Source organism: Theileria annulata, chromosome 1 (genome assembly GCF_000003225.4).
Source record: "Theileria annulata chromosome 1, complete sequence, *** SEQUENCING IN PROGRESS ***".
Lineage (NCBI taxonomy): Eukaryota > Apicomplexa > Aconoidasida > Piroplasmida > Theileriidae > Theileria > Theileria annulata.
In genome coordinates this window covers 2263577-2279797 of record NC_011129.2, presented here as the reverse complement: position 1 = coordinate 2279797, position 16221 = coordinate 2263577, and the positions used below count along the sequence as shown (strand labels likewise).

Sequence of the window (16221 nt, the reverse complement as noted above, 5' to 3'; positions counted from 1 at the left end):
AACAAGGTATAGAATGGCGAGAGTGTGTAGATGAATCAAAAAGACTACATAATTGTATTTTCCGATCCCACAACAATTACTTATATTATTAAGGATGATAAATTAAGAGAGATTAGGATTGAGAATTCAACTCCTTGGAAACATCAACATGGAGACCCTATTCCAATAAAAATAATTCGAAGATTTAGATATAGTTGTATTTGGGTGTTTGATGAATTTCGTAAGGGCGGATGTTCTAATGGAGCATTAATTAGATTTAAAGGTTAAACTATTATATCTATATTATATATATATAATGTAGAAATTATTAATGTTTGAGAAGAGGATTTTGAGGTATGTGGTTGCGATACCTAGGATGTCCGAAGACCCTTAGGCTAGTTGCGGGGCCCAATTGTAGTGATCTAGCAAGTGTAGCGGCACGTCTTTCACGACCGCAAAGAGCAGCAATTGCAACGGATCCTGCTACGATAAGAAAAGCACTGCCAGCCTCATTTTCAAACACCTTGTGTGTCAAAAACTCCCAAGCCTTTCCAGCCAAAAAAAGATTCTCAGAAATAGGATCCGAGGACTCCCTACGGTTCTCAAGCTCAAATTCAACTGATGAACTCATTATTGAAATCAACAAAAGTTTACTGTAACCTAGTTCTTTAATATTATTTATAATAAATAACAGCCTTGGTTAATAAAAGGAAAGAGTATATATGTAGAAAGGTTTTGAAAATTAATGAGAATGAATACTAGAAATATCCAAAAAATCTTCTGTTATTGGTAAAAGGTAATCAAAGGCATCCGGAATGTCTCTGTGATGATAAAAATCCTCAACCCTAGAAATAGCGACGCAGGGCAAGTTAATGTTATGCAAAAGTCTTGCGTAGCGGATAGGGTCGAAACAAAGAATCAAGTCGTAATTTAGAGGGGCGTTGGTGATAATTTCGGGAGTTATCTTATCAGGGGTATAGAATTTTTGACCTAGTAACTGTTGATAATTTAAACCTGTTTGATGTTTGGTACCTATAACTAACATATGTGCGCCTCCAGATTTAGCGGCTCTTAAAAACCCAAGAGTTCTCTTAAGATGTAATAGTTGGACACTTGGATCACTTAAACATCTAGTTCTTATAAATCTTCCAAAATTTAAACCAACATTAGACATATATATTATGTTTATATTCCATTTACTTATTATAGGGTAACAAATCAATATATAGAGTTTTTTACATCAAAAAGACGGAATCTTACATAATTCAACATTACCCATCTAATTTAATTATTATTCTTTATTCTATTTATTAATTTTTATTCCAATCATTTATTTTTATCCACCTGGTTCTAACTCCTTAACGCACACTCTGTCAATAATTAAAACAACAAATTAAAATACAAATAAGATCTAAAAGAGAATAATGATCACTGATTTTCATTATTTTATCGTTAATTTTAATTTTTCCCTAAAAAGAAAAGTCCCAATTTAAGCATTACTTTTATATATGACTTTATATATTTCTACATTTTTTCAATTAAATTAAATTATATGATTTTTTCAAAACAATACTAATATATTCTTTGTATGTTTTTCTAATTTATGTTTCTACGACAATCCACATAATTGTTTTTACCATAAATTACCATTAAACGATAATCTTGTAATGTGTGGTTCATTTCCTATAGATGATTGTGAAACTCGTTTACACCGTTGGAAATGAAGCTTTTAACATCGATATATCGTGACGCTTTGGCCAAGGATTTAAGAGGGTCGGTTGGAAGGGCGAACGGTTATAATTTACAGCAGATTTTGTATAATAATAGCGGAATTTTTGGAAATTTACATAAATTTGAAAACTTCTTAAATGTGTTTGGTTCTGCGCCCGTTTCATCAGAGTTTGTATCTTTCATTGTTTTTTGGAAAGGTAACACATATATATATTTATTTTCCATAAATTTCCCCTTATTTTAGTTATATACATAACTTATCTAACATTAGTTATCGAGAACGACAGTAACATATATATCAACTCTAACTTAGGGATTGAAACTGTATTGAATGGTAAACACTTTTCCGTTTCACTTGCCAGACCCGAAGTTGTATACAAATGTTGTTTTGTGGATGACGAATACGTGAATTCTTTGCGTTTTTTCAGGGATGAGCTATTGAAGACAGATACCTCATTTAGCAAGACTGAGTTGCTTGAATCTATCAGAAGAGCACAAAAGAACAGTAATTTGTATGATTTCTGGTCGAAAGTGTTTGATAATTCGGTGAAAATGTTCGATTCTGAAGTAGTATCAGTCTCCGATATATCGACGATGCTTTTTGGTTTCCTTGTTAAGAAGTACTCAGACGATGCTTATTTAGTTTCAGAAAATGAACCAGCCACTTCTTTTTCAACCGATTATGACCATATCAGCCCAGGAAACTCGTCTAACACTCCAAACACTACTTCTGAAACCCTAACCAATAGTCCTAATTCTGACGAAACAAACCCTCTTTCCGATAGTGTTGTTTTTACTGCAGAACATTTCGAAAGCACTTGGTCAAATTTAGATACTTCGAACACCTCTAATTATGCATCCATTAATACCATGAATAATGTTAATAACACCAATAATATAGTTAAGGATAAAGTGGTGGAGTCATGCGAACCAGATGAAACTTGGGATTATGAGTATAAATACCGCAAATTATTGTCAGACTTGGAGAGTTGTCTCCCCAGGTTTTATACTTATTACTCCGAGGCTAAGTGTGAACTAACAACCTCAAAGGAAGAGATTAGGAGACTTTTAGAGTTAAACGAGGAATTAAATGATAACTTGACTAAGGAAAAAAATACCTTTATTGACAAAAATTCCCTTTTAAACTCTGAAATACAGTCTGTTGCTCAACAAAACGAGCACTTAAAAGATTTGATCATGGAAAAGGACAAAGAGATTGAAACTCTTAAAAAACAACTAGAAGAAGTTACTGTCAATTTCGATAGTTCAGATTATGGGAAAGTCACCAAAGAGCTGCAAATTTACATCGCTAAGTCCGAAGGTCTGATAAAGTCAAATGACGTTCTTAAGGCCAAAATCTTTAATCTCCAGTCTGAGTTAAGCCAATTACAGAATATGAGTAACACTAACACTGATAATAAATATACTGAGGATACTAAGGAGACTGATAACACTACCGATGCAGTTGTTGATAATGAAATTAATGAAATTGATGAAATTGATAAGAATTTAAACTCAACTGTCCAAAACGACGAGATAATTAAATTGTCAAATCAAATAACTCAATTAACAGATGAATTGATTCAATTGAGAGATAAATTAACCCAATCAAATATTGAAATATCAGAATTAAGAGAAAGAAATTCAACTTTAGAAGGAGATAATCTTAGGTTAAAGGAATTAAATGAAAAATTAGAAAGTGAAATAAAAAATGAAGCCTCACTAAGAAACGATAATTTATTTCTCACCAATACGAATAATGAATTGAGGAATACCATTAGTGACCTTAACAACACTAATAATGGATTAATTCACAGTAACTCGGAGTTGACCCATAATCTGGAGCTGTTAAAGAGGGAAAATCGGTTGATAGAAGCTGAGTTTGATAAGGTTAAATCGGAAAACGCTCGTTTAGCCTCCGAATTGGAAGAGATGAGTGGTAGGATTGAGTCGCTTACGGCTAAGAATAACAGTCAAGAGGATTTTTCAAACGAGTACAAAAAGGCTAAACTAGATATAATGGAGTTAGAAACAAGGTTGGAAGAGTTAACTAGGAAAAACAATTATTTGGTGGAGATATATGAACAAGTATCGTCTGAGAATTTGAAATTGGTCTCTAAGCTCGAAATTTTAAATAATCCAAGCCCAACCTACGCCAAAAATAAACTCGTGGACTTGGTCAAGAATTATCAAAAGTATGATGATTTACAAAGCCCATTGTCATGTGAATCAGAATCCACCGATTGCGATCACTCCCCAAACTGCTCTACAGCCTCAGGTGAAGGTTCTACCAATACACTAACCAATAATTTTCATTCCGACACACTTAGTTCCCATACAATTAATAATTACCAACAACCTAATCTAAAACCTACCGTAGAAAATGATGTAAAAGACAATGAAAAGAATATTAAAAATGAAAGAATAAAGATATGTTCGGAATTGGCAAGCGTAAGGAAGATGAACACAATGACCGCCTTAAAAAACGGTTTAGTTAAGCCAAATTCAGAAAACAGAACTGAGAATTCTAATGCTCAAATATCCAAAAAAATCGTACAGAGACGTACAGATGGGTTCAAAAGGACAATCTCTATGAACAAAAACTTGATAGACAATAGTTTCAGAAATGCTCAGTCCCCAATCAATTATGATAAGCTTTCTCTCAACAAATCTGATGAATTCTCCTTCAGATATGATGAATTAGGAATAGAAGAACAACAAGAACCGAACATCATCAAGAACACATTCTCGTTCATCTATAAAAAATTAAATTTACCTCATTAATCTTTAACATATATTCCCTTATCTAATTACTAGTTTATGTACTAATGTGTATAGTAGAAGTTACAATAAAGTCTGTTTAAGGAATAAATTCCAACACATTACTGTGTATGATAAATTTAGTCGAAAGGTGAAATACAAGACAAACATGTGGTAGGATTCTTCATATACACAATAATTTTATTTTATTAATTAAATCGCAATGAAATATACACATTTTAATAATAATAATCCCAGTTTTATAATTACCTAACACAACCTATTCTGATGTATCATACTCCTGTAGAGGAAGGTGTAGATGGAAAACTAAAAAGAAGCAAAAGGAGCAAAAATTGGCATAATGTGCGATAGTCCAGGATCATTGACAGTAGAATTTTTGAAATTAATTGAATGCTTGTCAAATGGTAACGACTCAGGGTTGAATGGAAACACTATCTTCACAATTCCCTATCGTACAGAGGAACTATCCAAAGAAACACAATTAACTTCGAAATTAGAAACCGAATTAGTTACTCTTCTGGACGAGTTTGACATCTCTGAACCCCTCAAATTTAATCTTTATGATGTTCTTAAGGAATACGATGTTTACTTTAACGCTAGAAATAAAAAACCTTTCCAATATGTTAACGAGATTGTTATGAATGCCACTCTTGGATCCAAAGACATCTCCTCTGTGTTACAACTTTTGTTTCTCCTTAGAGATAAGGCTTGCCTTCCAGAGAGTCAACTCACTAATGGAGCCATATCCGATATATCTGATAATAACTTGCAACTCAACAAGGAAAATATTGAAGAGTTAATGCCGGATGAATTTTTATCATCCCAATTACGCCAATTATACTATTCTCCACTTATACTTGATTCTGAAACTGGACTTACTCCAACTAATGTCAATATACAAGGTTATAATGGCGTACCAACTGATAAGAATCAATTGAATGATATAGCGAATGTTACAGAAATTACTAAATCGAATTCTCCAAATACATTTGTTAATGGTGATAGCAATGTTTTATCAGAGACTGATCTGGTCCTTGATTTGATTAATGTCCTCAAAGGAGTTGATGGTAAATATATCAAGAGAATGAAAACAGAGTGCCGTTTGGTAAATTCTACCCTCAAAATCTCCACTGATTTTAAAATTGCCATTGTCAAAATTACTTTTATGGCCAAATTGTACCATACTATTAAACTGTACCTGAGTCAATTGAACTCTTTAAATCCCATCAGTTCACAAAGTCAACACAATCTTAAAAGTTCAAATAATTTACAAAATTTGTATAATAACTTAAAATTTAGGATTAAAAAGGAAAATCCTATGCTGAGTTGTTTGATTCAGGGAATAATTGAAGAGTTAACTGATTATATAAAGCTTTTGAACTTGTTATTAAATTCCGAAGATTCCTTGACCCTTTTGAAGCTGTTTGAGTTACTCCATAAACCTTATCGGAAGATTAGAATAATATACTCACTTCTATCTTGTGACCGTTTATCGCCTAACTTCTTGTATAAATTCACATTCACTGGGAATTCAGAACTCCGTAGGATGTATTTACGCTTGCTGAAGAAGTCTTTAATCCCTTTTTTTGAAGCCATTTTCCAGTGGTTGTACTTGGGAGAGTTGTCTTCAGACTCATCTCATATTGGCTTTTTCATTAATTTTTCAGAGGGGTACTTCAAATTTGATGATTCGAAGCTATTTCTTTTCTTTCCCAGAACTCTGGCCAAAGATATTTTCGAAAAAGGGTTACTTTTAAACCAGTTGAATAGGATGAAAAAAACCAATCCAACTACTACTACCCTCAACACTTTTCTTCAACTTCTTAATCTCCAGTCTGAATTAAGCCAATTACAGAATATGAGTAACACTGACACTGATAATAAGTATACTGAAGATACAAATACTAAGGCAACCCCTTTCGGGGCTGGTACTGATACAGTAAATAACAATAATGAAATTAATGAAATTGATGAAGAATGGACCTTGGAATGTACTTTAACCAGCTTGAAGAACATAGTTTCAACCCTTAAATATTCTGAAGAGATTGCATCTTGTTTCATAAAAGAATATCAACTATTTGAGTACACTAAAAATGTTCTGTTACGTATTATAACTCCTAGCTCTCCTCCTATGAACAATTACTCAACTAAAAACAACATAAATACTTTTAGTAGTAAAATTTTAAGTGAAGATGTGGACCGAAGAGACCATTTAGAGGTTATCTCTTCATTTCCTTATAGTTTGTTATTTGGTGATAGTTATGAGTTTTTTAATAGTTTGTTGTCCTTATCAAGACTATTTAATTCTGCTGTTGATTTCCTCAACCAGATGTTTCTAGACTATCTTTGGTTTTATAGGCTCAGCACTGGCATTTTAGACCTGTCTTCCTTCTTTAACAAGATTAACCTTTATAGGAGTGAGATGCTAAGTTTTCTGTTTTCAGTACAGCCTTTTTATGATGTTCAATTCTATTTTGCGCTATTTCAAGAGGATCTTCAACTCTCCAAAGACCTCAGTCAACTCCGTCATTCACTCTCAAGGTTTAAAAAGAACTTAAAATTTCAGCCTTTCCCATTACTGACAACCTGTTTCAAAAACATTCTGGATTTCTCCTCTTCTGTTTTACGCATTTTCACTTCTCTCAATAACTTCGATCACACTTCCAATGGAGCTATCATTAATAGTGGTAATAGTTTTAGGAACTACTTACATGGGTTGATGGATACTATGGAGCCAGTGAACGTTGTAAAGCACCTTGAAGATAAACTTATTGATGACTCTTCTTCATGGGCTATTTTACATTATGCTTTGGAATTTCGTCAAAATGTTACTAATTTATCTGGGCATCCTTTTATACCACCTTTGATGGGCATTAATAATTATTATATTATTAATAAATCTAAATAGTACAATTCCTCATATATGTTATATACATATAATATAGATATAATAGTTTAACTTTTAAATCTAATTAAGGCTCCATTAGAACACCTGCCTTTAGGAAATTCATCAAACACCAAAATACAACTATTTAAAGTGGTTTGTATTATCCCTTATTTATATCCGGGCTGGGAAACTTACAATCACCATAAGGAATTACCTTGAAATACATAACATCCTAACGTGTTTAGATCTTGTGGATATAATCATTGGAAATGATTTCGAGAAGAAACGGTTTACACACTTACCATAACCCTTCAATAACCTTCCCAGGCACTGTAAATACAAGGGTAACTAATTATCAAAAGGTGTAAACCAGTTGATTCAGTTATTTAAATCGATTGATTATTTCAATGGGGAAAAATAACTCCTCTTAAGATTGATGATTGTATTATAGGTCCAAGATACTTTTTACAGTTGACCAGTACAATTTTTCATTGTTGAGTGTTGTTTGGCCAAATTTGGTTCTTTTAGTGCTGATATATTCCTGCGACATTCTTCTTATGAAGGCTTTCCCAATTGAGCTGGCCGATTCGCAGGTAAGATAAAAATTGCCTAAATCTAACCTTTTGAGAATCCAAACAGGTAATTTTGACCTTTTGCCAACCCTTGTGTAGCGAGAATCGGCCAATACCATCAATCCATAGTCACCTTTGTTGCGAATAACTCTTCCTATACATTGAGCAGCTTGTCTCATAGCATCAAATGTAATAAATTCACTTTCCAATATGCCATAATTACACTGTAAAAGTTATTGAATAAGTATATAAATCTAATACTATTATCTATAAATACAATTAATATAAATAATATATGAATGCTAAAAATACTCTCATAAAATCTAGCCGGGCCTTTAGAGTCCTGGATAGGGTGTACTGGAAAGGTATTCCAATAAGGATAACACAGCGTCCATAATGCATATCAAAGTCGATTCCTTCCGCCACTTTTCCTCTGCAAACTGAAAGGAACAAACCACCACGTCCGGCATCACAGGCTCTTCGATAGTTGTGAAGTGCTAGGCTTGTACTAATTGATTCTTTAGTTTCTATGAAGACTAATTTATGACTCATAATAGAGGATAGTATTCCGGTTTCGTACCAATGTGACAAAATCAATTCCATGTATGCATAGCTCGGGAAAAAGCATACAACGCCATCAGGTATGCTTTTGCAAAGCTCTATCACTAGTGATCCATAGTTCCTGAGTAGTGTTATATCTTTTCTAAGATCAAATTTGGTAGTCATGTGAACTTGGTTGTCTCCTTTTGAAACTATGATGGGACAAAGACATTCCCTGTCAAGTGACATTGGAAGCGACTGAGTCAATATCGGTGAGAAATTTAGAATTTTCGGGTAAAATTCCAGCGGTGACATAGTCCCTGATGTCAAGATCACAGACTGGAAGTTTTCCAGGACTGGTTTCATAGCAACCGAAGCGTCCAGGCAAGAGAATTGAATCACAGGATCATATGCCGCTGATTTAGGAAAAGGATCAACAATTATGATAAAGCCCTTGTAGTATGTCCCAACAAGACTGCAAAAGTCAATCACTAAGTGCAAGGCCGTCAAATTTCCAACCGTCATTTTTAAAGTATTCAGCAATGATTTAAATCTGTTATACGTGTGTTGGAATACATCAGAAATGATACCAGTCTCATTTTGAAATCTACACCATTATACAGATAATAAATGCCATTTGATAACATCAATATTAGTATCTATAAGTTGGTAATGTGTAAATTACTGGATGAGTACCTATATAAAAACATGAGTGGGCCCTCGGACTTTGGTTCTTTAACCTTTATATACTTTTTTAAGTATCCTATTACAACTTTCAGGAACGAGATGAAGTGTTCTGCTTTTCGAATTGACCCAGGCATCACTCGGTCAACAATATCTTGTCTGAGTAAAGGGTTCATATAACCTTCAATATCAGCCGAACCAAAGTCAGTAGTCTCTACTAGTCTCCTATATTCTTCAAGGAGCAGTTCCTCGTCCCGCAGTCTAAGTTCTCGAACACTATTCTCTAGCCTCGACAGGTCTGAATAAGCGTTGTCAAGAGTTTCTGTACTGAGTTCTACGCTCAGAGCCTCAATACAAACATTGTCGATGTTATGAGCCTCGTCAAACACAACAACTATTGGTAACTTGGGCTTACTATCTTTATCATCTCGTTTTTCCTTCAAATAACTCTCGGTGCATAGGTGATAAAACACTGCATCCGATACCTTCGGGTCTATCAGGTACTGATAATTCAGTACAACTATGTTGGCGTCGTCAATTGCTCGTCTGGCTGCAAAATAGGGACAAATGGGTGAGGGACGTCCGGTTCTCGGGTCCTTAAAATTTAGGCAATATTCCTTCAAACCCTCCAGAGTATATACACCTAGGGAACATTTACTCATACTAATAACACAGCAGTAAAATTTTATAAATATACTATTACTATATAATATAGAAATTTTTATACACTACTTTCAAAATTATACTATATAACTAGTATTAATTTGTAAACTACGTTTTCCTTAGGGGATATATAACTGGGTACTTCCTGATGGATTGAAGAACTATTAATGGTAAATAACTAAGTCAGTGCAAATAAGCAAACTAATTGGGGATACCTGAAGGCATAAATGTTGGATTCCAGATGCGTTCAATTGTTTCGTAGTATCCACATAGTCCCATTGAATTAAACTCTTCTATATCAGGGATCTCTTGAACTGCAGAGGCGCTTGGTTTTATTTTAATAGGCTTAGATCCCTCGTATTCCAAAGTATGCTCATTCCTTTTTGTATCCTCCAGATCCTCAAATTGCATTCTACGCCATATAGATGTTAAATCACAACCTATATATACTTTTACTATAAAAATTAATATTGGCATGACTAAATAACGGTAGTATTCAACTGGTGTGTGAAAGTGAAATATACATTTTTCATCGATTTTTGTACGATCCGCTTGTGAGGAAACTTCAGGGTGAATGCACAAATTACGTCTGGAGCAAAGTCCAACCGCCAGAAAATGGTCTAAAAGAACTCATTAGGTCAAATTTTACCATTTTGGGGGGTCTCGACATCCTGTTCCACTTTAATCTTCACATTTTTTTCTTCTTTCATATGTTTAACTGAATTTATATTTTTAATGTAGTTTTGATTAGTTTCGTTCATATTATTACTAGTTTTATAAGAGTTTGATCCTTCATAGGTAGAGGAATGGTCTATATTTAACTGCGAATTGCGATAAGAAATGACTACACTGAGTTCATTAAGTGCCTTTTCCATCTCATGAATTGTACGGGTACAATACACGAGCTTACCCAGTTCAGGTTTTGCAAGTTGGTAGCTCGATACAAAACTAAATAATGCTACCGTTTTACCTATTGAACATTTTAGTCATACATTTATTACTATCCACTACAACGCTATGGTATATAGTTAGTTGGTTAAAATAAAATTAACTAATGTAGATATAGTTAAATAACTATAAATATATTAGTAATTGGATTAGGTGGAAATAATGTTTAAATTTTAAAAGAGAGAGATGTGTAATAAAGGGGAATGAATGGGTAGATAACCTGTGCCGGTGGGCATTTCAAGTACCGCGTGGCCCTTTGAATCTAGAACATTTTTGAGGCTCTTCATATATGCGATTTGCTCTGGGTAAATTTTAGGGTATGGGAAATAAACCTCAATCCCCTCAATCCAGAACCGAACCATGATTCTACAGAGAATTTGGAATTATTTTACGGGAAAAACTGAACATTTGTTTACTTTACAAAAAGGTTTTTAAAACTCTTGTATTTCACATTTTTACATTATTTTTATTCTATTCCTACACTATTCATCACCATACATCACACTACAATGAACATTTATTTATTTGGTTTATATCTTTGAATAAAAACAATTAAGGACCAAAACCATTTTAATTTATCCTTAAAATACACTAAATTAAGATAAAACATAACAAAGATGTGAAATATTAAAATTTATCAATGTAAATCTATGAATAATTGATGAAAAAAATCATTTGAAAAATTGCGATTTAATCTTCTTCAGAAGTATCATCTAGAGAAGTGAGGAGTAGAGAAGATGAAGGAACCAGATTGGCATTTTCAAGTGTTATATTTCTATCAGAGAGTGTGGTTGAGGGGTAAGGTATAGAGAGGTTGAAGTTATATGGAATTTTATAATTTTTATCTTCAAGGAATTGGGACGCTTCAACCCACTCATATATTTTCTCTACTTTGTCGTTTTTGGCAAATTCGCCCTCAATACTGTTCCCAGTTGGTAACCTGACTCTTATCTTGACTCCTTTTCGGTCAATCTTGTCAAACATATTTGCATACATTTTCGCAAGTTCTTTCCTGTGCTCTAAAATTTTTCCTCTCTCCTCTTTTTTTTGCCTTTTAATAAGTTCCTGTGTCTTCCTCCTTTGAGCCTCGTCTCTCCTCTTTATATCTCTTTCTTTGAACTTGACTGAGTCTATTTCAACTGCACGCCTGAACTCTTCGTCTTGCTCTCTGATCACCTGTCTCGAGCTCTCGACTCGCTCCAGTGGTGGTTGGTACTCCACTGAGCCCAGAAGCATCGAAACGAGTGAGTCGTGTTCGACACTCCCTTCAAGCCTGTTTACCACTGTACACCGGTTCAGCCCTTGAAATGAAAGCACTGAAACGTGTGGGACTGTCAAACTGTTAACTAAATTCATCATCTTTCTCATGCTTGCTCCTTTATAATATTCCACATAAAATATATAATTGGTGTCCTAATCAATTTTTATTTATTGTATATTTAAATATAATTTGGACTAGAATGAATAAAAAGATACAATAACTTCGATTATAAGTTGGTTTGTGAAAAGGTTACGACAAACGTGATCGTTAAATTCTGAGTGAATATATAATACAATCATCTTCCCAGAATGTAATGAAACTCTTCGAGCCTGTATATTATTATACTAAGTTTATACTGTTAACTACACTTAATTATTTATATTATTATGGGTTGAATATATCTAGTTAAGTATTTAGGAGCGTAAAAAGTAACTTCTTCAAAACTTCCGAGGAATATTTTAGGGTGAACTGAGCCATATTTAGACTCATATTCTTCAATTAAGTGAGTTGGAGTGAGTGTTAGAAGTGAAGAAACTCTTCTGAAAATCGCCAAAAGAGCTTCATAAACCGGCACTAGTACAAAGTTTAGGAAATTAGAAAATAAATCATACAAAAACATCTCAATTCATCACTTTTCCACTAAATCTTCATCCATACAGTAAATCCGTATCAAAATAATAATGGAAATTTCTTTAAACTGAAAGTTGTTCAATAATAATGAATTAGTAAAAACGATAGAGAATGTTGGAAAATTAAAAGTTATTCAAAAATGGTAAAAGTTATTCAAAAATAAAAATGGAATATTATTAAAAAAAGAAACACATAAAAAATGGTAACAAATATTGAAAATGGACAAGAAGATAATAAAAGGGAACGGGAAAGATATAATTTAAAGGTGAGTAGGGAGTAAAACAGTAGAAAATGGCGATAAGTAAATGAATTTATTGAATAATTAAATAAATTGTAGTGTAAGAATCTTTGAGAACTTTTTTTAAAAAATTAATTACTTTTATCAAACTTTGAAATTTTGTTATTTTAATATTTAGAAATCCGTTTTTAGTGTGTAATATTTTGTTATTTAGGTTTTAACACATTTTCACTAGCCTTATTTCTGAATTTTTTTTATTGTTTAAACTTTTCCGAACCACTGGATTCCTTACTCATTAGAAGACGTTTTAATTTTAATTTTTAATATTTGTTACGATTTGTTGATGATTTTCCCTTTCAGTTTTGGGAATGGTTCACTACTTTCTTCCGTCACCTGCTTAGGAATTTTCACTTCATTTTTTCCCCTACCCCCTTCAATCTGTTGAATTAACTAGTTTTTAAATTAGTTCTAATCTCAATCTATTTATTTGTTCAGTTTTTGGTTTTGTTTTTTCGTGTGTATTTCTAAATGTGTAAAATCAACATAAATTTTAATATTAACTGCCCTGGAAAATTATATTATAAAATTATAATATAAAAATCATAAATTATAGTACTATAGTGTATGAAGATAATCATAGATTAACCTAGAATTCTGTAAAATAGTACCAAGTAATGCAAAAACACTCCAAACTATGAAAATCACTTGAAAGAATATAGATCAAGGCGAAAATCCAAATGGACGAAGAAGAATTTTATGAAAATCTAAAGAATTTTCATGGTCCTGAGAAGTATTTCGAATTGACCCAGACGAACCCGTTTCCCACCAAAGTTAACCTTTTCCGCTTCTATCAATCCATTAGACGTTCCGGAGACTCAATTGAATCAGCAATAACAACACGTTGGCATGATATTTGCTCCGAGATCGGTGTAACAAACCCATCGGACACCGTAACACCAGAAGAGGCCCATAAAGCCTCAAGTTACTTCTGTGATCTCTTCCTAGACTTCCATTATCCAAACCACTCTTCAACCCATGTCAAAGAAATCAATGAAAAAAACAAACCGACAACTCCATCCGAATATATTAATAAAAATAGGTTATTTTTTATAAATTATAGCCTTAATTTTTAGTCTAGTTAGTATCACTAGTTAAATTTGGTATAATAAATTTTAGTATTAAGATCTATCGTAGAATATAGTAGTAATATTGTGTATAGTGATAGTAATGATGGAATAAAATATCAAAAAGTTGATTGGACGGTTGAACATTCAGTAAACCAATACAGAGGCTCAAAATTAATACCCACCAACACTAGCAACGCCACTAATGCCGCAAATACTATCCATAACACAATCCAAAATGTGTTTTCAGATAAGAATAATAGTGATGAGATGAGTAGTGTAATTGATGACGATTGGAAATTACCATTCTATCAAAATGTGCCATCGGCATATAAAATGAGATCGAAAATGGATCCCACAACTAAATTACTGGAAGAATCTGAATATAGTGAAAGTGAAGAAGACGAGGAGCTCTTGTACGATATAATATATGAGATCTCAAAGTATATAATCGGGAGAATAGAACTCGAGTATAGTCTTAAGATACTCTTGAAGACTCTAATTATAAGTAATTTGCCAGACATTCCAAACCTCATTAGTACTCTGTCCTTAATCAACTACCAGTACCTTAACCAACTGACCAAATCACATCAACCACAAGAAACCAGACCAACCAGAAGAATTGTGATTCTAGTAAATAATATCCTAATATTAATTGTGAGAAATTCGTTTATCAACTACGAAAACTCGTCAGCTGGTGACACTCTTGATAGTGCAATAGATGACAAACTGACACTATACGACCAAGCCACAGTCGCCCTAAAGTCACTTCAACACTCTACTATTATTCTTTTCAAACTACTATCGACCGGAAATAATTTAGGGTTTAATCATGTGGATAGTGGATTGGTGAATGATAACTTTAAGTTGTCAGATACCCTTAACAACATATTACTACTCATAAAATACCTAATTGTCATCTCAACTTCCCAATGGCAATTTGATTTACTACATCTCTTCATTAATCAAGTCTTATCATCTTTAATCAGTGCCACAAATACTAAGGATCCAGTGGATAGTGAGGGAGCTAATACTAGGGATAATAGGGATAATAGGGATGGTATTGGTGCTACTGAAGATCTGGTAAATGAGTGTGTATTAGAAAGTTTGGAAGTGTTTTTTAAAGGATGTAATGAGATGTGTAAGAAGTTGAAGAGCCAATTTTCTTTTAAGACTGTTTTGGATTTGTACACTTTGTCAGTTAGGATCCTGAAGTGCGAAGGCGTTGGCAACTCTCTAAAGAGGGAAATTTTCGAACTTTTACTTACATTCCACACCTACTTCCACTTCTCAAATCGTCACATGCATGATAATATGCGATTCATTCTGAAACTCTTCATACACACTCTAATCAACTCCACCCATAATACTATTCCTATTACTAAAGTCACTGATACTACTGTACTTAACCATCTTAATACTGTAAATACCAATACTCTTGACAATAATGCAGTCGACGATAATACAGTTGATGAAGTTAATAATAATGTAGAGAATGATGTAATAGATTCATCATTGTATAATAAAGAGGAAATAGATAAGTTCAATCCTAATTTTAAGAGAAGAAAAATAAGTAGTGAAGTAAATCATACCAATACTACACCTACTACTAAGGATACTACTAACACTAGTAAACACTTAATTAACACTGTTGAAATGGAAAATGATACTAATGTTAATAATGCCACCATGAGTAATGAGGAAGTGGAAGATGTAGATAATGATGATTTGGATGACGGAGAAACACTGGACACTGTGTATTGTAATGAAAGTGTTGGAAAAGAACAACTAACATTAGAAGACTCAATTTCATTTTTACAATTTTATTATAAAACTGTTTTTGGCATATTCGCCAATCAATCTACAACATCAACAACACAACATACAAATAATACCAAAGATATTGATTTGGATGGAAATAACGGCAGTGAAATGATGAATGAAATAATATGTAAATGTATAGAGAAGTTGTTGGAATATCCATTCTGTGCAGAAATCCTGGAGAAGAATTACGATAAATTGCTAGAATGCGCATTTAAAGAGCGTTCAAAGCCTTTGTGGAGCTTAATCCACAACTTAATGTCCAAATGTAGTCACTTCAAACTCAACTGCAGCGAGACCAACTATTACATTACACATTTTAAACAAATTCTCTAATCTCTCAATATTCACAATTACACCGT

The 16221-nt window shown here is 33.1% G+C and overlaps 7 protein-coding genes across 7 annotated transcripts; 4 read left to right on the top strand and 3 right to left on the bottom strand.

Annotated features, from left to right (window-relative positions):
* Positions 1–30: 30 nt before the first annotated feature.
* On the top strand, positions 31–267 carry TA19135 (uncharacterized protein; the record flags this gene model as incomplete). Its single annotated transcript, XM_949469.1, has 1 exon — positions 31–267. One exon carries the CDS (start codon positions 31–33, stop codon positions 265–267), a length of 237 nt encoding a protein of 78 aa, XP_954562.1.
* A 40-nt stretch (positions 268–307) lies between these two features.
* TA19140 (uncharacterized protein) lies at positions 308–1153 on the bottom strand (the record flags this gene model as incomplete). Its single annotated transcript, XM_949468.1, has 2 exons — positions 308–645; positions 739–1153. 2 exons carry the CDS (start codon positions 1151–1153, stop codon positions 308–310), a joined length of 753 nt encoding a protein of 250 aa, XP_954561.1.
* A 546-nt stretch (positions 1154–1699) lies between these two features.
* Positions 1700–4494, top strand: TA19145 (uncharacterized protein; the record flags this gene model as incomplete). Its single annotated transcript, XM_949467.1, has 2 exons — positions 1700–1907; positions 1955–4494. 2 exons carry the CDS (start codon positions 1700–1702, stop codon positions 4492–4494), a joined length of 2748 nt encoding a protein of 915 aa, XP_954560.1.
* A 337-nt stretch (positions 4495–4831) lies between these two features.
* Positions 4832–7399, top strand: TA19150 (uncharacterized protein; the record flags this gene model as incomplete). The annotated part of the gene is made up of 2 exons (XM_949466.1): positions 4832–5747; positions 5844–7399. 2 exons carry the CDS (start codon positions 4832–4834, stop codon positions 7397–7399), a joined length of 2472 nt encoding a protein of 823 aa, XP_954559.1.
* Positions 7400–7823: 424 nt separating this feature from the next.
* On the bottom strand, positions 7824–11147 carry TA19155 (rad3-like DNA helicase-related, putative; the record flags this gene model as incomplete). Its single annotated transcript, XM_949465.1, has 6 exons — positions 7824–8174; positions 8263–9097; positions 9187–9817; positions 10053–10457; positions 10487–10807; positions 11006–11147. The coding sequence occupies 6 exons, from the start codon at positions 11145–11147 to the stop codon at positions 7824–7826; spliced, it is 2685 nt and encodes an 894-aa protein (XP_954558.1).
* Positions 11148–11475: 328 nt separating this feature from the next.
* Positions 11476–12665, bottom strand: TA19160 (Ubiquitin regulatory protein, putative; the record flags this gene model as incomplete). The annotated part of the gene is made up of 3 exons (XM_949464.1): positions 11476–12198; positions 12268–12375; positions 12480–12665. 3 exons carry the CDS (start codon positions 12663–12665, stop codon positions 11476–11478), a joined length of 1017 nt encoding a protein of 338 aa, XP_954557.1.
* Positions 12666–13651: 986 nt separating this feature from the next.
* On the top strand, positions 13652–16195 carry TA19165 (uncharacterized protein; the record flags this gene model as incomplete). The annotated part of the gene is made up of 2 exons (XM_949463.1): positions 13652–14013; positions 14134–16195. The coding sequence occupies 2 exons, from the start codon at positions 13652–13654 to the stop codon at positions 16193–16195; spliced, it is 2424 nt and encodes an 807-aa protein (XP_954556.1).
* Positions 16196–16221: the final 26 nt, after the last annotated feature.